At 45.0% G+C, this 24,043-nt stretch overlaps 1 protein-coding gene across 1 annotated transcript in view; it reads right to left on the reverse strand.

The window, feature by feature from the left end:
- The window catches only part of LOC128687815 (organic cation transporter protein-like), a 218,358-nt gene extending 194,872 nt beyond the window's left edge, over positions 1-23,486 (reverse strand). Inside the window, exons 1-2 of the mRNA XM_070083827.1 lie at positions 23,325-23,486; positions 3,996-4,099 (exon numbers count right to left, since the gene is read on the reverse strand). Of these exons, the coding sequence (XP_069939928.1) occupies positions 3,996-4,099; positions 23,325-23,471 (251 nt within the window). The 5' untranslated portion in view covers positions 23,472-23,486. The remainder of the gene's footprint in view (positions 1-3,995; positions 4,100-23,324) is intronic.
- Between the last annotated feature and the right edge of the window lie 557 nt (positions 23,487-24,043).

Consider the following 24,043-nt stretch of genomic DNA (forward strand, 5'->3'; position numbering starts at 1 on the left):
GACACTACTGAAGTCTGCCAGCTCAGTCTGACACAACTGAAGTCTGCCAGCTCAGTCTGACACAACTGAAGTCTGCCAACTTAGTCTGACACTACTGAAGTCTGCCAACTCAGTCTGACACTACTGAAGTCTGCCAGCTCAGTCTGACACTACTGAAGTCGGCCAACTCAGTTTGACACTATTGAAGTCTGCCAAATCAGCCAAACACTATTAAAGTCTGCCAATTCAGTCTGACACTACTGAAGTCTGCCAGATCAGACTGACACTACTGAAGTCTGGCAGATCAGACTAATACTACTGAAGTCTGCCAACTCAGTCACACACTACTGAAGTCTGCCAGAACAGACTGACACTACTGAAGTCTGCCAACTCAGTCACACACTACTGAAGTCTGCCAGAACAGACTGACACTACTGAAGTCTGCCAACTCAGACACTACTGAAGTCTGACAGATCAGACTGACCGTACTGAAGTCTGCCAGATCAGACTAATACTACTGAAGTCTGCCAACTCAGTCACACACTACTGAAGTCTGCCAGAACAGACTGACACTACTGAAGTCTGCCAACTCAGTCAGACAATACTGAAGTCTGCCAGATCAGATTGACACTACTGAAGTCTGCCAACTCAGACTGACACTACTGAAGTCTGCCAGATCAGACTGACACTACTGAAGTCTGCCAACTCAGACTGACACTACTGAAGTCTGCCAATTCAGTCTGACACTACTGAAGTCTGCCAAACGAGACTGACACTACTGAAGTCTGCCAACTCAGTCAGACACTACTGCAGTATTCCAGATCAGACTGACACTACTGAAGTCTGCCAGATCAAACTGACACTACTGAAGTCTGCCAGATCAGACTGATACTACTGAAGTCTGCCAACTCAGTCAGACACTTCTGAAGTCTGCCAGATCAGACTGACACTACTGAAGTCTGCCAACTCAGTCAGACACTACTGAAGTCTGCCAAATCAGTCAGACACTACTGAAGTCTGCCAGATCAGACTGACACTACTGAAGTCTGGCAGATCAGACTGACACTACTGAAGTCTGGCAGATCAGACTGACACTACTGAAGTCTGGCAGATCAGACTGACACTACTGAAGTCTGGCAGATCAGACTGACACTACTGAAGTCTGGCAGATCAGACTGACACTACTGAAGTCTGGCAGATCAGACTGACACTACTGAAGTCTGGTAGATCAGACTGACACTACTGAAGTCTGGCAGATCAGACTGACACTACTGAAGTCTGGCAGATCAGACTGACACTACTGAAGTCTGGCAGATCAGACTGACACTACTGAAGTCTGGCAGATCAGACTGACACTACTGAAGTCTGGCAGATCAGACTGACACTACTGAAGTCTGGCAGATCAGACTGACATGTTAACAATATCAATCAGGACAACTTAGAATCATGTAAAATAAATTTTTACCAGGATTACCTACCACTCTCCTCAGAGGTCACATAACTCTCCTCAGAGGTCACACTACTCTCCTGAGAGGTCACATAACTCTCCTGAGAGGTCACATAACTCTCCTGAGAGGTCACATAACTCTCCTGAGAGGTCACATAACTCTCCTGAGAGGTCACATAACTCTCCTGAGAGGTCACATAACTCTCCTGAGAGGTCACATAACTCTCCTGAGAGGTCACATAACTCTCCTGAGAGGTCACATAACTCTCCTGAGAGGTCACATAACTCTCCTGAGAGGTCACATAACTCTCCTGAGAGGTCACATAACTCTCCTGAGAGGTCACATAACTCTCCTGAGAGGTCACATAACTCTCCTGAGATGTCACATAACTCTCCTGAGAGGTCACATTACTCTCCTGAGAGGTCACATAACTCTCCTGAGATGTCACATAACTCTCCTGAGAGGTCACATTACTCTCCTGAGAGATCACATTACTCTCCTGACAGGTCACATAACTCTCCTGAGAGGTCACATAACTCTCCTGAGAGGTCACATAACTCTCCTGAGAGGTCACATAACTCTCCTGAGAGGTCACATAACTCTCCTGAGAGGTCACATTACTCTCCTGAGAGATCACATTACTCTCCTGACAGGTCACATAACTCTCCTGAGAGGTCACATAACTCTCCTGAGAGGTCACATAACTCTCCTGAGAGGTCACATAACTCTCCTGAGAGGTCACATAACTCTCCTGAGAGGTCACATTACTCTCCTGAGAGATCACATTACTCTCCTGACAGGTCACATTACCCTTCTGAGAGGCCACCCACCTTCACTTGAGATTTCAGTATCACCTTCCAGAGAGATCAGCCCTCCTTTGAGTGCACACCTTCCTGAGAGGTCACTCACCTTCCTGAGAGGTCACTCATCTTCCTGACAGGCCACTCACCTTCCTGAGAGGTCACTCACCTTCCTGACAAACCACTCACCTTCCCGAGAGGTCACTCACCTTCCCGAGAGGTCACTCACCTTCCCGAGAGGTCACTCACCTTCCCGAGAGGTCACTCACCTTCCCGAGAGGTCACTCACCTTCCCGAGAGGTCACTCACCTTCCTGACGGGTCACTCACCTTCCTGAGAGGTCACTCACCTTCCTGAAACGTGAAACACCTTCCTTAGATGTCACTCGCCTTCCTGGAAGGTCACTCACCTTCATGAATGGTCACTAACCTTTCTGAATGGTTATTCACCTTCCTGAACGGTCGCTCACCTTCCTGAAAGGTCACTCACATTCCTGAAAGGTCACTCACCTTCCTGAAAGGTCACTCGTCTTTGTGAAAGGTCTCTCACCTTCCTGTAAGGTCACTCACCTTCCTGAAAGGTCACTCGTCTTCCTGAAAGGTCACTCGTCTTCCTGAAAGGTCACTCACCTTCCTGAGAGGTCACATCACCTTCTTGAGAGGTCACACCACCTTCATGAGAGGTCACACCATCTTCCAATAGGTCATACCACCTTGAGAGGTCACACCTTTCTGAGAGGTCGCAACACGTTTTTGAGACCTCACATAATCTTTTGAGAGGTCAAACAACCTTCCTAAGAGGTTCTTTCACCTTCTTGAGAGGTCACACCACTTCTTGAGAGGTCATACCACCTTCCTGACAGGTCGCTCCATCTTCCCATGAGGTTACCTCACCTGTTTTAGAGATCTCTTTCATGAGAGATGCCCATCTACCTGAGAGGTCACACCATCTACCTGAGAGGTCACACCATTTTCTTGAGAGGCTACACCAGTTTCCTAGATCATATCGCCTTCCTGAGAGGTCACATCACCTTCCCGAGAGGTCACATCGCTTTCCTAAGAGGTCACTCGCCTTCCTGAGGTCACAATTGCCTTCATGAGAAGTCGTTTATATTCCTAAGGGATCACTCACGTTCTGGAGAGGTCATCCACCTGTCGGAGAGGTCACCCACCTGTCTGACAGGTTACTCACCTGCCTGTGAGGTCACCCACCTGCTTGAAAGGTCACCCACCTATATAAGAGGTCATCCACCTGTCTGAGAGCACTCACTTGTTTGAGAGGTCACCCACCTGTTTGGGAGGTTACCCACCTGTTGGAGAGGTCGTCCACCTGTCTGCAAGGTCACACATCTGTCTGATAGATCACCCTCTGCCTTAGAGGTCACCCACCTCTCTGAGAGGTCGCTCGCCTCTCTGAGAGGCCACCCACCTATCTGAGAGGTTACTCACCTTTTTGAAAGGTTACCCACCTGTCTGAGAGGTCACCCACCTATCTGAGAGGTCACCCATCTATCTGAGAGGTCACCCACTTATCTGAGAGGTTACTCACCTGTTTGAGAGGTCACCCACCTGTCTGAGAGGTCACCCACCTGTCTGAAAGGTTACCCACCTGTCTGAGAGATCACCCACCTGTCTGAGAGATCACCCACCTGTCTGAGAGATCACCCATCTATCTGAGAGGTCACCCACTTATCTGAGAGGTTACTCACCTGTTTGAGAGGTCACCCACCTGTCTGAGAGATCACCCACCTGTCTGAGACATCACTCACCTGTCTGAGAGGTCACCGAAGAGGTAAGATCCCAGCAACATGCCCACCATGTACACACTCTGGACGGTGGCTCTCAGCCAGGCTCTCTCACACACCAGCTCATACTGGAAAACAGAACAATATCTACTTAACACCCGGCTTCCTGCTCACCAGCATCTTGATCCAAGGAACTGCAGCTGCCTTCAACTGCTTTCCATGGATCGAGAATTAAAATAACATGACAAGGTAACTGGGGAGAGAGGGGGAGGGTAACTGGGGAGGGAGGGGAGGGTAACTGGGGAGGGAGGGGAGGGTAACTGGGGAGAGAGGGGAGGGAAACTGGGGAGACAGGGGGAGGATAACTGGGGAGGGAGGGGAGGGTAACTGGGGAGACAGGGGGAGAGTAACTAAGGAGGGAGGGGAGGGTAACTGGGGAGGGAGGGGAGGGTAACTGGGGAGGGAGGGGACGGTAGCTAGGGAGACAGGGGGAGGGTAACTGGGGAGGGAGGGAGGATAACTGGGGAGGGAGGGGAGGGTAACTGGGGAGACAGAGGGAGGGTAACTGGGGAGGGAGGGGAGGGTAACTGGGGAGACAGGGGCAGGGTAACTGGGGAGAGAGAGGGAGGGTAACTGGGGAGCGAGGGGAGGGTAACTGAGGAGGTAGGGGGAGGGTAACTGGGGAGGGAGGGGTTGGGTAACTGGGGAGGGAGGGGGAGGGTAACTGGGGAGGGAGGGGGATGGTAACTGGGGAGGAACGGAGGGTAAGTAGGGAGGGACGGGAGGGTAACTGGGAGGGAGGGGAGGGTAACTGGGGAGGGAGAGGGAGAGTAACCGGGGAGGGAGGGGGAGGGTAACTGCGGAGGGAGGGGGAGGGTAACTGGGGAGGGAGGGAAGAGTAACTGGGACCGGAGGGGGAGGGTAACTGGGGAGGGTGGGGGAGGGTAATTGGAGAGGGAGGGGAGGATCGGGAGGGTAACTGGGAAGGGACGGGAGGGTAACTGCGCAGGGAGGGGGAGAGTAACTAGGGAGAGAGGGGAGGGTAACTGGGGAGGGTGGGGGATGGTAACTGAGGAGGGATGGGAGGGTAACTGGGGAGGGAGGTGAAGGGTAACTGGGGAGGGAGGATAGGGTAACTGGGGAGGGAGAGGGATGATAAATGGGGAGGGAGGGGGAGGGTAACTGGGGAGGGAGGGGGAGGGTGACTGGGAGGGAGGGGAGGGTGGCTGGGAAAGGGGGGTTACTGGGGAGGGGGAAGGTATGATAATTGCTATGATAACTGTCCGCTAACTGCCATGATAATTTGCTTTATAACTGCCATGATAACTGCAATGTTAACTGCCATGATAACTGAGGTGATAACTGCCATGATAACTGAGGTGATAACTGCCATGATAACTAACTTCAGAGGGAACAGAAGCAGATTGTAACTAGAGAGAGAGTGGCAGGATAGAAGCAGATTGTAACTAGAGAGAGAGTGGCAGGATAGAAGCAGATTGTAACTATAGAGAGAGTGGCAGGATAGAAGCAGATAGTAACTATAGAGAGAGTGGCAGGATAGAAGCAGATTGTAACTAGAGAGAGAGTGGCAGGATAGAAGCAGATTGTAACTAGAGAGAGAGTGGCAGGATAGAAGCAGATTGTAACTATAGAGAGAGTGGCAGGATAGAAGCAGATTGTAACTAGAGAGAGAGTGGCAGGATAGAAGCAGATTGTAACTAGAGAGAGAGTGGCAGGATAGAAGCAGATTGTAACTATAGAGAGAGTGGCAGGATAGAAGCAGATTGTAACTAGAGAGAGAGTGGCAGGATAGAAGCAGATTGTAACTATAGAGAGAGTGGCAGGATAGAAGCAGATAGTAACTATATAGAGAGTGGCAGGATAGAAGCAGATTGTAACTAGAGAGAGAGTGGCAGGATAGAAGCAGATTGCAACTAGAGAGAGAGTGGCAGGATAGAAGCAGATTGTAACTATAGAGAGAGTGGCAGGATAGAAGCAGATTGTAACTAGAGAGAGAGTGGGAAGTTAGAAGCAGATTGTAACTAGAGAGAGAGAGTGGCAGGATAGAAACAGATTGTAACTAGAGAGAGAGTGGCAGGATAGAAGCAGATTGTAACTAGAGAGAGAATGGGAGGATAGAAGCAGATTGTAACTAGAGAGAGAGTGGCAGGATAGAAACAGATTGTAACTAGAGAGAGAGTGGCAGGATAGAAGCAGATTGTAACTAGAGAGAGAGTGGGAAGTTAGAAGCAGATTGTAACTAGAGAGAGAGAGTGGCAGGATAGAAACAGATTGTAAGTAGAGAGAGAGTGGCAGGATAGAAACAGATTGTAACTAGAGAGAGAGTGGCAGGATAGAAACAGATTGTAACTAGAGAGAGAGTGGCAGGATAGAAGCAGATTGTAACTAGAGAGAGAGTGGGAAGATAGAAGCAGATTGTAACTAGAGAGAGAGAGTGGGAAGATAGAAGCAGATTGTAACTAGAGAGAGAGTGGGAGGGTAGAAGCAGATTATAACTAGAGAGAGAGTGGGAAGATAGAAGCAGATTGTAACTAGAGAGTGGGAGGGTAGAAGCAGATTATAACTAGAGAGAGAGTGGGAGGATAGAAGCAGATTGTAACTAGAGAGAGAGTGGGAGGGTAGAAGCAGATTATAACTAGAGGGAGAGTGGGAAGATAGAAGCAGATTGTAACAAGAGAGAGAGTGGGAAGACAGAAGCAGATTGTAACTAGAGAGAGAGTGGGAGGATAGAAGCAGATTGTAACTAGAGAGAGAGTGGGAGGATAGAAGCAGATTGTAACTAGAGAGAGAGTGGGAAGATAGAAGCAGATTGTAACTAGAGAGAGAGAGTGGCAGGATATAAGCAGATTGTAACTAGAGAGAGAGTGGGAAGATAGAAGCAGATTGTAACTAGAGAGAGAGTGGGAGGGTAGAAGCAGATTGTAACTAGAGAGAGAGTGGGAGGATAGAAGCAGACTGTAACTAGAGAGAGAGTGGGAAGATAGAAGCAGATTGTAACTAGAGAGAGAGTGGGAGGGTAGAAGCAGATTGTAACTAGAGAGAGAGTGGGAGGGTAGAAGCAGATTGTAACTAGAGAGAGAGTGGGAAGTTAGAAGCAGATTGTAACTAGAGAGAGAGTGGGAAGTTAAAAGCAGATTGTAAATAGAGAGAGAGAGTGGGAGGATAGAAGCAGATTGTAACTAGAGAGAGAGTGGTAGGATAGAAGCAGATTGTAACTAGAGAGAGAGTGGCAGGATAGAAGCAGATTGTAACTATAGAGAGAGTGGCAGGATAGAAGCAGATTGTAACTATAGAGAGAGTGGCAGGATAGAAGCAAATTGTAACTAGAGAGAGAGTGGCAGGATAGAAGCAGATTGTAACTAGAGAGAGAGTGGCAGGATAGAAGCAGATTGTAACTATAGAGAGAGTGGTAGGATAGAAGCAGATTGTAACTGGAGAGAGAGTGGAAAGTTAGAAGCAGATTGTAACTAGAGAGAGAGTGGCAGGATAGAAACAGATTGTAACTAGAGAGAGAGTGGCAGGATAGAAGCAGATTGTAACTAGAGAGAGAGTGGGAGGATAGAAGCAGATTGTAACTAGAGAGAGAGTGGCAGGATAGAAACAGATTGTAACTAGAGAGAGAGTGGCAGGATAGAAGCAGATTGTAACTAGAGAGAGTGGGAAGTTAGAAGCAGATTGTAACTAGAGAGAGAGAGTGGCAGGATAGAAACAGATTGTAACTAGAGAGAGAGTGGCAGGATAGAAACAGATTGTAACTAGAGAGAGAGTGGCAGGATAGAAGCAGATTGTAACTAGAGAGAGAGTGGGAAGTTAGAAGCAGATTGTAACTAGAGAGTGAGAGTGGCAGGATAGAAAGAGATTGTACCTAGAGAGAGTGGCAGGATAGAAACAGATTGTAACTAGAGAGAGAGTGGCAGGATAGAAACAGATTGTAACTAGAGAGAGAGTGGCAGGATAGAAGCAGATTGTAACTAGAGAGAGAGTGGGAAGATAGAGGCAGATTGTAACTAGAGAGAGAGAGAGTGGCCGGATATAAGCAGATTGTAACTAGAGAGAGAGTGGGAAGATAGAAGCAGATTGTAACTAGAGAGAGAGTGGGAGGGTAGAAGCAGATTATAACTAGATAGAGAGTGGGAAGATAGAAGCAGATTGTAACTAGAGAGAGAGTGGGAGGGAAGAAGCAGATTGTAACTAGAGAGAGAGTGGGAAGATAGAAGCAGATTGTAATTAGAGAGAGAGTGGGAGGATAGAAGCAGATTGTAACTAGAGAGAGAGAGTGGGAGGGTAGAAGCAGATTGTAACTAGAGAGAGAGTGGGAGGATAGAAACAGATTGTAACTAGAGAGAGAGTGGGAGGGTAGAAGCAGATTGTAATTAGAGAGAGAGTGGGAGGGTAGAAGCAGATTGTAACTAGACAGAGAGTGGGAGGGTAGAAGCAGATTGTAACTAGTGAGAGAGTGGGAGGACAGAAGCAGATTGTAACTAGAGAGAGAGTGGGAAGTTAGAAGCAGATTGTAACTAGAGAGAGAGTGGGAGGATAGAAGCAGATTGTAACTAGAGAGACAGTGGCAGGATAGAAGCAGATTGTAACTAGAGAGAGAGTGGGAGGATAGAAGCAGATTGTAACTAGAGAGAGAGTGGCAGGATAGAAGCAGATTGTAACTAGAGAGAGAGTGGCAGGATAGAAGCAGATTGTGACTGTAGAGAGAGTGGCAGGATAGAAGCAGATTGTAACTAGAGAGAGAGTGGCAGGATAGAAGCAGATTGTAACTAGAGAGAGAGTGGCAGGATAGAAGCAGATTGTAACTAGAGAGAGAGTGGCAGGATAGAAGCAGATTGTAACTAGAGAGAGAGTGGGAGGATAGAAGCAGATTGCAACTAGAGAGGGAGTGGCAGGATAGAAGCAGATTGTAACTAGAGAGAGAGTGGCAGGATAGAAGCAGATTGTAACTAGAGAGAGAGTGGCAGGATAGAAGCAGATTGTAACTAGAGAGAGAGTGGCAGGATAGAAGCAGATTGTAACTAGAGAGAGAGTGGGAGGATAGAAGCAGATTGTAACTAGAGAGAGAGTGGCAGGATAGAAGCAGATTGTAACTAGAGAGAAAGTGGCAGGATAGAAGCAGATTGTAACTAGAGAGAGAGTGGGAAGATAGAAGCAGATTGTAACTAGAGAGAGAGAGTGGCAGGATATAAGCAGATTGTAACTAGAGAGAGAGTGGGAAGATAGAAGCAGATTGTAACTAGAGAGAGAGTGGGAGGGTAGAAGCAGATTATAACTAGAGAGAGAGTGGGAAGATAGAAGCAGATTGTAACTAGAGAGTGGGAGGGTAGAAGCAGATTATAACTAGAGAGAGAGTGGGAGGATAGAAGCAGATTGTAACTAGAGAGAGAGTGGGAGGGTAGAAGCAGATTGTAACTAGAGGGAGAGTGGGAAGATAGAAGCAGATTGTAACTAGAGAGAGAGTGGGAAGACAGAAGCAGATTGTAACTAGAGAGAGAGTGGGAGGATAGAAGCAGATTGTAACTAGAGAGGGAGTGGGAGGGTAGAAGCAGATTGTAACTAGAGAGAGAGTGGGAGGATAGAAGCAGATTGTAACTAGAGAGAGAGTGGGAAGATAGAAGCAGATTGTAACTAGAGAGAGAGTGGGAGGGTAGAAGCAGATTGTAACTAGAGAGAGAGCGGGAGGGTAGAAGCAGATTGTAACTAGAGAGAGAGTGGGAAGTTAGAAGCAGATTGTAACTAGAGAGAGAGTGGGAAGTTAGAAGCAGATTGTAAATAGAGAGAGAGAGTGGGAGGATAGAAGCAGATTGTAACTAGAGAGAGAGTGGTAGGATAGAAGCAGATTGTAACTAGAGAGAGAGTGGCAGGATAGAAGCAGATTGTAACTATAGAGAGAGTGGCAGGATAGAAGCAGATTGTAACTATAGAGAGAGTGGCAGGATAGAAGCAAATTGTAACTAGAGAGAGAGTGGCAGGATAGAAGCAGATTGTAACTAGAGAGAGAGTGGCAGGATAGAAGCAGATTGTAACTATAGAGAGAGTGGCAGGATAGAAGCAGATTGTAACTAGAGAGAGAGTGGAAAGTTAGAAGCAGATTGTAACTAGAGAGAGAGTGGCAGGATAGAAACAGATTGTAACTAGAGAGAGAGTGGCAGGATAGAAGCAGATTGTAACTAGAGAGAGAGTGGGAGGATAGAAGCAGATTCTAACTAGAGAGAGAGTGGCAGGATAGAAACAGATTGTAACTAGAGAGAGAGTGGCAGGATAGAAGCAGATTGTAACTAGAGAGAGTGGGAAGTTAGAAGCAGATTGTAACTAGAGAGAGAGAGTGGCAGGATAGAAACAGATTGTAACTAGAGAGAGAGTGGCAGGATAGAAACAGATTGTAACTAGAGAGAGAGTGGCAGGATAGAAGCAGATTGTAACTAGAGAGAGAGTGGGAAGTTAGAAGCAGATTGTAACTAGAGAGTGAGAGTGGCAGGATAGAAACAGATTGTAACTAGAGAGAGTGGCAGGATAGAAACAGATTGTAACTAGAGAGAGAGTGGCAGGATAGAAACAGATTGTAACTAGAGAGAGAGTGGCAGGATAGAAGCAGATTGTAACTAGAGAGAGAGTGGGAAGATAGAAGCAGATTGTAACTAGAGAGAGAGAGTGGCCGGATATAAGCAGATTGTAACTAGAGAGAGAGTGGGAAGATAGAAGCAGATTGTAACTAGAGAGAGAGTGGGAGGGTAGAAGCAGATTATAACTAGATAGAGAGTGGGAAGATAGAAGCAGATTGTAACTAGAGAGAGAGTGGGAGGGTAGAAGCAGATTGTAACTAGAGAGAGAGTGGGAAGATAGAAGCAGATTGTAATTAGAGAGAGAGTGGGAGGATAGAAGCAGATTGTAACTAGAGAGAGAGAGAGTGGGAGGGTAGAAGCAGATTGTAACTAGAGAGAGAGTGGGAGGATAGAAACAGATTGTAACTAGAGAGAGAGTGGGAGGGTAGAAGCAGATTGTAACTAGAGAGAGAGTGGGAGGGTAGAAGCAGATTGTAACTAGAGAGAGAGTGGGAGGGTAGAAGCAGATTGTAACTAGTGAGAGAGTGGGAGGACAGAAGCAGATTGTAACTAGAGAGAGAGTGGGAAGTTAGAAGCAGATTGTAACTAGAGAGAGAGTGGGAGGATAGAAGCAGATTGTAACTAGAGAGACAGTGGCAGGATAGAAGCAGATTGTAACTAGAGAGCGAGTGGCAGGATAGAAGCAGATTGTAACTAGAGAGAGAGTGGCAGGATAGAAGCAGATTGTAACTAGAGAGAGAGTGGCAGGATAGAAGCAGATTGTGACTGTAGAGAGAGTGGCAGGATAGAAGCAGATTGTAACTAGAGAGAGAGTGGCAGGATAGAAGCAGATTGTAACTAGAGAGAGAGTGGCAGGATAGAAGCAGATTGTAACTAGAGAGAGAGTGGGAGGATAGAAGCAGATTGTAACTAGAGAGAGAGTGGGAGGATAGAAGCAGATTGTAACTAGAGAGGGAGTGGCAGGATAGAAGCAGATTGTAACTAGAGAGAGAGTGGCAGGATAGAAGCAGATTGTAACTAGAGAGAGAGTGGCAGGATAGAAGCAGATTGTAACTAGAGAGAGAGTGGCAGGATAGAAGCAGATTGTAACTAGAGAGAGAGTGGGAGGATAGAAGCAGATTGTAACTAGAGAGAGAGTGGCAGGATAGAAGCAGATTGTAACTAGAGAGAAAGTGGCAGGATAGAAGCAGATTGTAACTAGAGAGAGAGTGGGAAGATAGAAGCAGATTGTAACTAGAGAGAGAGAGTGGCAGGATATAAGCAGATTGTAACTAGAGAGAGAGTGGGAAGATAGAAGCAGATTGTAACTAGAGAGAGAGTGGGAGGGTAGAAGCAGATTATAACTAGAGAGAGAGTGGGAAGATAGAAGCAGATTGTAACTAGAGAGTGGGAGGGTAGAAGCAGATTATAACTAGAGACAGAGTGGGAGGATAGAAGCAGATTGTAACTAGAGAGAGAGTGGGAGGATAGAAGCAGATTGTAACTAGAGAGGGAGTGGCAGGATAGAAGCAGATTGTAACTAGAGAGAGAGTGGCAGGATAGAAGCAGATTGTAACTAGAGAGAGAGTGGCAGGATAGAAGCAGATTGTAACTAGAGAGAGAGTGGCAGGATAGAAGCAGATTGTAACTAGAGAGAGAGTGGGAGGATAGAAGCAGATTGTAACTAGAGAGAGAGTGGCAGGATAGAAGCAGATTGTAACTAGAGAGAAAGTGGCAGGATAGAAGCAGATTGTAACTAGAGAGAGAGTGGCAGGATAGAAGCAGATTTTATCTAGAGAGAGAGTGGCAGGATAGAAGCAGATTGTATCTAGAGAGAAAGTGGGAAGTTAGAAGCAGATTGTAGCTAGAGAGAGAGTGGCAGGATAGAAGCAGATTGTAACTAGAGAGAGAGTGGCAGGATAGAAGCAGATTGTAACTAGAGAGAGAGTGGGAGGATAGAAGCAGATTGTAACTAGAGAGAGAGTGGCAGGATAGAAGCAGATTGTAACTAGAGAGAAAGTGGCAGGATAGAAGCAGATTGTAACTAGAGAGAGAGTGGGAAGATAGAAGCAGATTGTAACTAGAGAGAGAGAGTGGCAGGATATAAGCAGATTGTAACTAGAGAGAGAGTGGGAAGATAGAAGCAGATTGTAACTAGAGAGAGAGTGGGAGGGTAGAAGCAGATTATAACTAGAGAGAGAGTGGGAAGATAGAAGCAGATTGTAACTAGAGAGTGGGAGGGTAGAAGCAGATTATAACTAGAGACAGAGTGGGAGGATAGAAGCAGATTGTAACTAGAGAGAGAGTGGGAGGATAGAAGCAGATTGTAACTAGAGAGGGAGTGGCAGGATAGAAGCAGATTGTAACTAGAGAGAGAGTGGCAGGATAGAAGCAGATTGTAACTAGAGAGAGAGTGGCAGGATAGAAGCAGATTGTAACTAGAGAGAGAGTGGCAGGATAGAAGCAGATTGTAACTAGAGAGAGAGTGGGAGGATAGAAGCAGATTGTAACTAGAGAGAGAGTGGCAGGATAGAAGCAGATTGTAACTAGAGAGAAAGTGGCAGGATAGAAGCAGATTGTAACTAGAGAGAGAGTGGCAGGATAGAAGCAGATTTTATCTAGAGAGAGAGTGGCAGGATAGAAGCAGATTGTATCTAGAGAGAAAGTGGGAAGTTAGAAGCAGATTGTAGCTAGAGAGAGAGTGGCAGGATAGAAGCAGATTGTAACTAGAGAGAGAGTGGCAGGATAGAAGCAGATTGTAACTAGAGAGAGAGTGGGAGGATAGAAGCAGATTGTAACTAGAGAGGGAGTGGCAGGATAGAAGCAGATTGTAACTAGAGAGAGAGTGGCAGGATAGAAGCAGATTGTAACTAGAGAGAGAGTGGGAGAATAGAAGCAGATTGTAACTAGAGAGAGAGTGGCAGGATAGAAGCAGATTGTAACTAGAGAGAAAGTGGCAGGATAGAAGCAGATTGTAACTAGAGAGAGAGTGGGAAGATAGAAGCAGATTGTAACTAGAGAGAGAGAGTGGCAGGATATAAGCAGATTGTAACTAGAGAGAGAGTGGGAAGATAGAAGCAGATTGTAACTAGAGAGAGAGTGGGAGGGTAGAAGCAGATTATAACTAGAGAGAGAGTGGGAAGATAGAAGCAGATTGTAACTAAAGAGTGGGAGGGTAGAAGCAGATTATAACTAGAGACAGAGTGGGAGGATAGAAGCAGATTGTAACTAGAGAGAGAGTGGGAGGATAGAAGCAGATTGTAACTAGAGAGGGAGTGGCAGAATAGAAGCAGATTGTAACTAGAGAGAGAGTGGCAGGATAGAAGCAGATTGTAACTAGAGAGAGAGTGGCAGGATAGAAGCAGATTGTAACTAGAGAGAGAGTGGCAGGATAGAAGCAGATTGTAACTAGAGAGAGAGTGGGAGGATAGAAGCAGATTGTAACTAGAGAGAGAGTGGCAGGATAGAAGCAGATTGTAACTAGAGAGAAAGTGGCAGGATAGAAGCAGATTGTAACTAGAGAGAGAGTGGCAGGATAGAAGCAGATTTTATCTAGAGAGAGAGTGGCAGGATAGAAGCAGATTGTATCTAGAGAGAGAGTGGGAAGTTAGAAGCAGATTGTAGCTAGAGAGAGAGTGGCAGGATAGAAGCAGATTGTAACTAGAGAGAGAGTGGCAGGATAGAAGCAGATTGTAACTAGAGAGAGAGTGGGAGGATAGAAGCAGATTGTAACTAGAGAGAGAGTGGCAGGATAGAAGCAGATTGTAACTAGAGAGAAAGTGGCAGGATAGAAGCAGATTGTAACTAGAGAGAGAGTGGGAAGATAGAAGCAGATTGTAACTAGAGAGAGAGAGTGGCAGGATATAAGCAGATTGTAACTAGAGAGAGAGTGGGAAGATAGAAGCAGATTGTAACTAGAGAGAGAGTGGGAGGGTAGAAGCAGATTATAACTAGAGAGAGAGTGGGAAGATAGAAGCAGATTGTAACTAGAGAGTGGGAGGGTAGAAGCAGATTATAACTAGAGACAGAGTGGGAGGATAGAAGCAGATTGTAACTAGAGAGAGAGTGGGAGGATAGAAGCAGATTGTAACTAGAGAGGGAGTGGCAGGATAGAAGCAGATTGTAACTAGAGAGAGAGTGGCAGGATAGAAGCAGATTGTAACTAGAGAGAGAGTGGCAGGATAGAAGCAGATTGTAACTAGAGAGAGAGTGGCAGGATAGAAGCAGATTGTAACTAGAGAGAGAGTGGGAGGATAGAAGCAGATTGTAACTAGAGAGAGAGTGGCAGGATAGAAGCAGATTGTAACTAGAGAGAAAGTGGCAGGATAGAAGCAGATTGTAACTAGAGAGAGAGTGGCAGGATAGAAGCAGATTTTATCTAGAGAGAGAGTGGCAGGATAGAAGCAGATTGTATCTAGAGAGAAAGTGGGAAGTTAGAAGCAGATTGTAGCTAGAGAGAGAGTGGGAGGATAGAAGCAGATTGTAACTAGAGAGAGAGTGGCAGGATAGAAGCAGATTGTAACTAGAGAGAGGCTAGCTATTTACTGGAGCTAAAAAGGAGATTTAGACTATAGACAGGATTGTGGTTAATTGTAACTATGTAGGTGTAAAAAACTCGCGTCAATAACAACAGCAGTGTCTTGTACTCATGTCAGTAACACTGGTCTGGTACTCACGTCAAGAACAGCGCTGGTCTTGTACTCACGTCAATAACAGCGCTGGTCTTGTACTCACGTCAATAACAACACTGGTCTTGTACTAACGTCAGTAACAGCGCTGGTCTTGTACTCACGTCAATAACAACGCTGGTCTTGTACTCACGTCAATAGCAACACTGGTGTTGTACTCGCATCAATAACAGCACTGGTCTTGTACTCACATCAATAACAGCACTGGTCTTGCATTCACGTCAATAACAGCACTGGTCTTGTACTCACATCAATAACAGCACTGGTATTGCATTCACGTCAATAACAGCGCTGGTCTTGTACTCACGTCAATAACAACGCTGGTCTTATACTCACGTCAATAGCAACACTGGTGTTGTACTCGCATCAATAACAGCACTGGTCTTGTACTCACATCAATAACAGCACTGGTCTTGCATTCACGTCAATAACAGCACTGGTCTTGTACTCACATCAATAACAGCACTGGTCTTGTATTCACGTCAATAACAGCACTGGTCTTGTAGTCACGTCAGTAACAGCACTGGTCTTGTACTCACGTCAGTAACAACAATGGTCATGTACTCCCGTCAGTAATAGCACTGGTCTTGTACTCACGTCAGTAACAGCACTGGTCTTGTACTCACGTCAGCAACAGCAATGGTCATGTACTCCCGTCAGTAATAGCACTAGTCTTGTACTCAAGTCAATTACAGCACTGGTCTTGTACTCAAGTCAGTAGCAGCAATGGTCTTGTACTCACGTCAATAACAGCACTGGTCTTGTACTTACGTCAATAACAGCACTGGTCTTGAACTCACGTCAATAACAACACTGGTCTTGTACTCACGTCAATAACAGCACTTGTCTTGTATTCACGTCAATAACAGCACTGGTCTTGTACTCACGTCAATAACAGCACTGGTCTTGAACTCACGTCAATAACAGCATTGGTCTTGAACTCACGTCAATAACAGCACTAGTCTTGTATTAACGTCAATAACAGCACTGGTGTTGTATTCACGTCAATAACAGCACTGGTCTTGTACTCACGTCAATAACAGCACTGGTCTTGTACTCACGTCAATAACAGCACTGGTCTTGTATTCACGTCAATAACAGCACTGGTCTTGTACTCACGTCAATAACAGCACTGGTCTTGTACTCACGTCAATAACAGCACTGGTCTTGTATTCAAGTCAATAACAGCACTGGTCTTGTACTCACGTCAATAACAGCAATGGTCTTGAACTCACGTCAATAACAGCACTGGTCTTGAACTCACGTCAGTAACAGCACTGGTCTTGTATTCACGTCAATAACAGCACTGGTCTTGTACTCACGTCAATAACAGCACTGGTCTTGTATTCACGTCAATAACAGCACTGGTCTTGTACTCACGTCAATAACAGCAATGGTCTTGAACTCACGTCAATAACAGCAATGGTCTTGAACTCACGTCAGTAACAGCACTGGTCTTGCATTCACGTCAATAACAGCACTGGTCTTTTATTCACGTCAATAACAGCACTGGTCTTGTACTCACGTCAATAACAGCACTGGTCATGTACTCACGTCAATAACAGCACTGGTCTTGTATTCACGTCAATAACAGCACTGGTCTTTTATTCACGTCAATAACAGCACTGGTCTTGCACTCACGTCAATAACAGCACTGGTCTTGTATTCAAGTCAATAGCAGCACTGGTCTTGTACTCACGTCAATAACAGCAATGGTCTTGAACTCACGTCAATAACAGCACTGGTCTTGAACTCACGTCAGTAACAGCACTGGTCTTGTATTCACGTCAATAACAGCACTGGTCTTGTACTCACGTCAATAACAGCACTGGTCTTGTATTCACGTCAATAACAGCACTGGTCTTGTACTCACGTCAATAACAGCAATGGTCTTGAACTCACGTCAATAACAGCAATGGTCTTGAACTCACGTCAGTAACAGCACTGGTCTTCTATTCACGTCAATAACAGCACTGGTCTTTTATTCACGTCAATAACAGCACTGGTCTTGTACTCACGTCAATAACAGCACTGGTCTTGTACTCACGTCAATAACAGCACTGGTCTTGTATTCACGTCAATAACAGCACTGGTCTTTTATTCACGTCAGTAACAGCACTGGTCTTGTACTCACGTCAATAACAGCACTGGTCTTGTACTCACGTCAATAACAGCACTGGTCTTGTATTCACGTCAATAACAGCACTGGTCTTTTATTCACGTCAATAACAGCACTGGTCTTGTACTCACGTCAATAACAACACTGGTCTTGTACTCCCGTCAATAACAGCACTTGTTTTGTACTAACGTCAGTAACAGCGCTGGTCTTGTACTCACGTCAGTAACAGCACTGGTATTGAACTCATGTCAATAGCAACACTGGTCTTGTACTCATGTCAGTAGCAACACTGGTCTTGTACTCACGTCAATAACAGCATTGGTCTTGTACTAACGTCAGTAACAGCGCTGGTCTTGTACTCACGTCAATAACAACACTGGTCTTGTACTCACGTCAAGAACAGCGCTGGTCTTGTACTAACGTCAGTAACAGCGCTGGTCTTGTACTCACGTCAATAACAACGCTGGTCTTGTACTCACGTCAATAGCAACACTGGTGTTGTACTCGCATCAATAACAGCACTGGTCTTGTACTCACATCAATAACAGCACTGGTCTTGCATTCACGTCAATAACAGCACTGGTCTTGTACTCACATCAATAACAGCACTGGTCTTGTATTCACGTCAATAACAGCACTGGTCTTGTAGTCACGTCAGTAACAGCACTGGTCTTGTACTCACGTCAGTAACAACAATGGTCATGTACTCCCGTCAGTAATAGCACTGGTCTTGTACTCACGTCAGTAACAGCACTGGTCTTGTACTCACGTCAGCAACAGCAATGGTTATGTACTCCCGTCAGTAATAGCACTAGTCTTGTACTCAAGTCAATTACAGCACTGGTCTTGTACTCAAGTCAGTAGCAGCAATGGTCTTGTACTCACGTCAATAACAGCACTGGTCTTGTACTTACGTCAATAACAGCACTGGTCTTGAACTCACGTCAATAACAACACTGGTCTTGTACTCACGTCAATAACAGCACTGGTCTTGTATTCATGTCAGTAACACCACTGGTCTTGTACTCACGTCAATAACAGCACTGGTCTTGAACTCACGTCAATAACAGCACTGGTCTTGAACTCACGTCAATAACAGCACTAGTCTTGTATTCACGTCAATAACAGCACTGGTGTTGTATTCACGTCAATAACAGCACTGGTCTTGTACTCACGTCAATAACAGCACTGGTCTTGTACTCACGTCAATAACAACACTGGTCTTGTATTCACGTCAATAACAGCACTGGTCTTGTACTCACGTCAATAACAGCACTGGTCTTGTACTCACGTCAGTAACAGCACTGGTCTTGTATTCAAGTCAATAACAGCACTGGTCTTGTACTCACGTCAATAACAGCAATGGTCTTGAACTCACGTCAATAACAGCACTGGTCTTGAACTCACGTCAGTAACAGCACTGGTCTTGTATTCACGTCAGTAACAGCACTGGTCTTGTACTCACGTCAATAACAGCACTGGTCTTGTATTCACGTCAATAACAGCACTGGTCTTGTACTCACGTCAATAACAGCAATGGTCTTGAACTCACGTCAATAACAGCAATGGTCTTGAACTCACGTCAGTAACAGCACTGGTCTTGTATTCACGTCAATAACAGCACTGGTCTTTTATTCACGTCAATAACAGCACTGGTCTTGTACTCACGTCAATAACAGCACTGGTCTTGTACTCACGTCAATAACAGCACTGGTCTTGTATTCACGTCAATAACAGCACTGGTCTTTTATTCACGTCAATAACAGCACTGGTCTTGTACTCACTTCAATAACAGCACTGGTCTTGTACTCACGTCAATAACAGCACTGGTCTTGTATTCACGTCAATAACAGCACTGGTCTTTTATTCACGTCAATAACAGCACTGGTCTTGTACTCACGTCAATAGCAACACTGGTCTTGTACTCCCGTCAATAACAGCACTTGTTTTGTACTAACGTCAGTAACAGCGCTGGTCTTGTACTCACGTCAGTAACAGCACTGGTATTGTACTCATGTCAATAGCAACACTGGTCTTGTACTCATGTCAGTAGCAACAGATTTAGATTAGATTTTGCCACCGAAGTGGCTAGTTTATTGTGCACCCCATATCCATCCTGTGGACGGTAGCGCGAGAGCATATGGATACACAAAAGGCCTAGGAACTAGGCCCCAAAGGGTTAACAGGAATACATATGGATTTATATCTACATATCTATAGTTCACTTATCTGTTACAAGCAAATTTAGGAAATTTGCTTAGTATATCTGGTATCTTATTTTCATTAATAAGATATCTTGACATGTCACATAGGTTATTATACTGTCTGTCTCTGTATTCCTCAATAAGTGGACAATTAAGCATATAGTGTTCAAGACAGTGACCATATGCCTGATCACATAATTTACATTTAGTTTGATCATCATCTGTGTGTCTCCCAAACTGCCAGAAGTACTTGTAACCAAGCCTAAGCCTGGCCACTACAACATCAGTCAGTCTGTTCACATTGCAAGTTGCTCCATAAACATACTTATCTACGTTCATGTTATCATAGTGGGTTATAGATCTACTCAGGCTTCTAACTGCATTCCTATAACAATCATCTTCATTATTTACTTCTCTCCTAATATTATTCCTAATGCTAGACACAGTTATACCAAAGTTATATTCTACGTTCTCCTTCTGGATACTCTTCTTGGCTAACATATCAACTTTATCATGAAGGAGTAATCCAATGTGTGATGGGATCCATAGCAATTGTACATTAATTCCTTTGTCCCTAATTTTTGAGTATCTATACCTGGCTTCCCCAATGAGCATGTTGTTGGAGTCATTATATGAGCCAAGAGCCTTCAATGATGACATAGAATCAGTAATGATGATAGAGTCAAGCTCAGTGTCATAGGTTAGCTTTAGCGCCATTAGGATTGCAAACAATTCAGTTTGCAGTTTAGACGCCCAGTTGTTAATTCTTATGCCTAACTCAACAAATTTATTATCGTTCTTAACTATGGAGGTGGCAATAAGAGCAGATGCAGCCCTGCCAGAAGACTCCTGTTTAGATCCATCAGTGTATATAACTTGTGATAACTTATTACTATCAGCTAGGCGAAAAATTTCTTCTTGAGCAGTTGCTCTAACAAGAGATTTAAGGAAGGGATTACTAGCAATGAGCTTCTTGGGAGGGACTTGTAGGTATGTGATATTAAATGAACACATCTTCCATGGAGGGGTGAAATGCTCTTGTTGCCTACAGTGATACAGTTCATGCAGGTTATAAAACTTAATGCAATTGCACGTTTTCACAATCCATTTAGATCTGTGTGTATTTACCTCTAGACACTTGGTAAGATTCACTGTGACAATGTCTGGTTCGTTTCTCAACATTCTAATACCGAGTATAGTGTTAATTTCAACAATCCTATCACTGATACTAGAAATACCAAGCTCCTTCCTCATGTTAAGAACTTTTGTAGATCTGGGACAGCCAAGAATAATCCTGAGAGCTTCATTTTGCATTAACTCCAAGGGTCGGAGGGAACTTTCTCTAGCTAATATCAACATGGGAGCAGCATAATCAATTAAGGACCTAACATAGGCTATGTACATCATTCTCACGATTCTCACATTAGCACCATAGTTGGGATTGTAACCAGCAACAGCTTTGAGAGCATTTAGCCTAGCTTTGCATTTCTTGTTTAGTTGTGGTATAGTGGATTTGTTAAAGGGTACATCTACACCAAGATATCTGTAAGTTTTAACGTAGCTAATGATTTCACCCTGCAAATAGATGGGTGGGGGATGTCGTTTGCTTGTTAATATCTTTGTTTTAGAGGAAGATATTATAAGGCCTAGTCGATTACAAATTGCTTGAACTTCATTAAGAATGGTATTCATCTTCTTATGCCCTGTTGTATGGATCATGATATCATCAGCATAGCTTATAGCTATATGTTTAGCAACACTGGTCTTGTACTCACGTCAATAACAGCATTGGTCTTGTACTAACGTCAGTAACAGCGCTGGTCTTGTACTCACGTCAATAACAACGCTGGTCTTGTACTCACGTCAATAACAGCATTGGTCTTGTACTAACGTCAGTAACAGCGCTGGTCTTGTACTCACGTCAATAACAACACTGGTCTTGTACTCACGTCAAGAACAGCGCTGGTCTTGTACTCACGTCAATAACAACGCTGGTCTTGTACTCACGTCAATAGCAACACTGGTGTTGTACTCACGTCAAGAACAACGCTGGTCTTGTACTCACGTCAATAACAACACTGGTCTTGTACTCACGTCAAGAACAGCGCTGGTCTTGTACTCACGTCAATAACAGCGCTGGTCTTGTACTCACGTCAATAACAACACTGGTCTTGTGCTAACGTCAGTAACAGCGCTGGTCTTGTACTCACGTCAATAACAACGCTGGTCTTGTACTCACGTCAATAGCAACACTGGTGTTGTACTCGCATCAATAACAGCACTGGTCTTGTACTCACATCAATAACAGCACTGGTCTTGTATTCACGTCAATAACAGCACTGGTCTTGTACTCACATCAATAACAGCACTGGTCTTGTATTCACGTCAATAACAGCACTGGTCTTGTAGTCACGTCAGTAACAGCACTGGTCTTGTACTCACGTCAGTAACAGCAATGGTCATGTACTCCCGTCAGTAATAGCACTGGTCTTGTACTCACGTCAGTAACAGCACTGGTCTTGCACTCACGTCAGCAACAGCAATGGTCATGTACTCCCGTCAGTAATAGCACTAGTCTTGTACTCAAGTCAGTTACAGCACTGGTCTTGTACTCAAGTCAGTAGCAGCAATGGTCTTGTACTCACGTCAATAACAGCACTGGTCTTGTACTTACGTCAATAACAGCACTGGTCTTGAACTCACGTCAATAACAACACTGGTCTTGTACTCACGTCAATAACAGCACTGGTCTTGTATTCACGTCAATAACAGCACTGGTCTTGTACTCACGTCAATAACAGCACTGGTCTTGAACTCACGTCAATAACAGCACTGGTCTTGAACTCACGTCAATAACAGCACTAGTCTTGTATTCACGTCAATAACAGCACTGGTGTTGTATTCACGTCAATAACAGCACTGGTCTTGTACTCACGTCAATAACAGCACTGGTCTTGTATTCACGTCAATAACAGCACTGGTCTTGTACTCACGTCAATAACAGCAATGGTCTTGTATTCAAGTCAATAACAGCACTGGTCTTGTACTCACGTCAATAACAGCAATGGTCTTGAACTCACGTCAATAACAGCACTGGTCTTGAACTCACGTCAATAACAGCACTGGTCTTGAACTCACGTCAATAACAGCACTAGTCTTGTATTCACGTCAATAACAGCACTGGTGTTGTATTCACGTCAATAACAGCACTGGTCTTGTACTCACGTCAATAACAGCACTGGTCTTGTACTCACGTCAATAACAGCACTGGTCTTGTATTCACGTCAATAACAGCACTGGTCTTGTACTCACGTCAATAACAGCACTGGTCTTGTATTCACGTCAATAACAGCACTGGTCTTGTACTCACGTCAATAACAGCAATGGTCTTGAACTCACGTCAATAACAGCAATGGTCTTCAACTCACGTCAGTAACAGCACTGGTCTTGTATTCACGTCAATAACAGCACTGGTTTTTTATTCACGTCAATAACAGCACTGGTCTTGTACTCACGTCAATAACAGCACTGGTCTTGTACTCACGTCAATAACAGCACTGGTCTTGTATTCACGTCAATAACAGCACTTGTCTTTTATTCACGTCAATAACAGCACTGGTCTTGTACTCACGTCAATAACAGCACTGGTCTTGTACTCACGTCAATAACAGCACTGGTCTTGTATTCACGTCAATAACAGCACTGGTCTTTTATTCACGTCAATAACAGCACTGGTCTTGTACTCACGTCAATAACAGCACTGGTCTTGTACTCACGTCAATAACAGCACTGGTCTTGTACTCAGAGGTATCATAAACAATAGCTTCGCAAGGCTGGAGTTGACTCTGGTTGCCTCTCTCCAGCGGCTCCTGACTCACGTTACTGTAAGACACAACCAATGTTAGTATTATTTTGCATAACATTGACTAATAGACGTAAACCAGCGTTTAAGGTTTGAAGCCGATCAGAAGGAATATGCTTCTGTGGTTGCATGTCATGTGGAAATTCTATTGGTGTTTCATAAGCCCAACCCTCTGTACCTGAGTGCCACCAACAGTGATACCACAAGCTCTGTACCTGAGTGCCACCAACAGGGATACCACAAGCTCTGTACCTGAGTGCCACCGACAGTGATACCACAAGCTCTGTACCTGAGTGCCACCAACAGTGATACCACAAGCTCTGTACCTGAGTGCCACCAACAGTGATACCACAAGCTCTGTACCTGAGTGCCACCAACAGTGATACCACAAGCTCTGTACCTGAGTGCCACCAACAGTGATACCACAAGCTCTGTACCTGAGTGCCAGCAACAGGGATACCACAAGCTCTGTACCTGAGTGCCACCAACAGGGATACCACAAGCTCTGTACCTGAGTGCCACCAACAGTGATACCACAAGCTCTGTACCTGAGTGCCAGCAACAGGGATACCACAAGCTCTTTACCTGAGTGCCACCAACAGGGATACCACAAGCTCTGTACCTGAGTGCCAC

Source organism: Cherax quadricarinatus, chromosome 10 (assembly GCF_038502225.1).
Source record: "Cherax quadricarinatus isolate ZL_2023a chromosome 10, ASM3850222v1, whole genome shotgun sequence".
NCBI lineage: Eukaryota > Metazoa > Arthropoda > Malacostraca > Decapoda > Parastacidae > Cherax > Cherax quadricarinatus.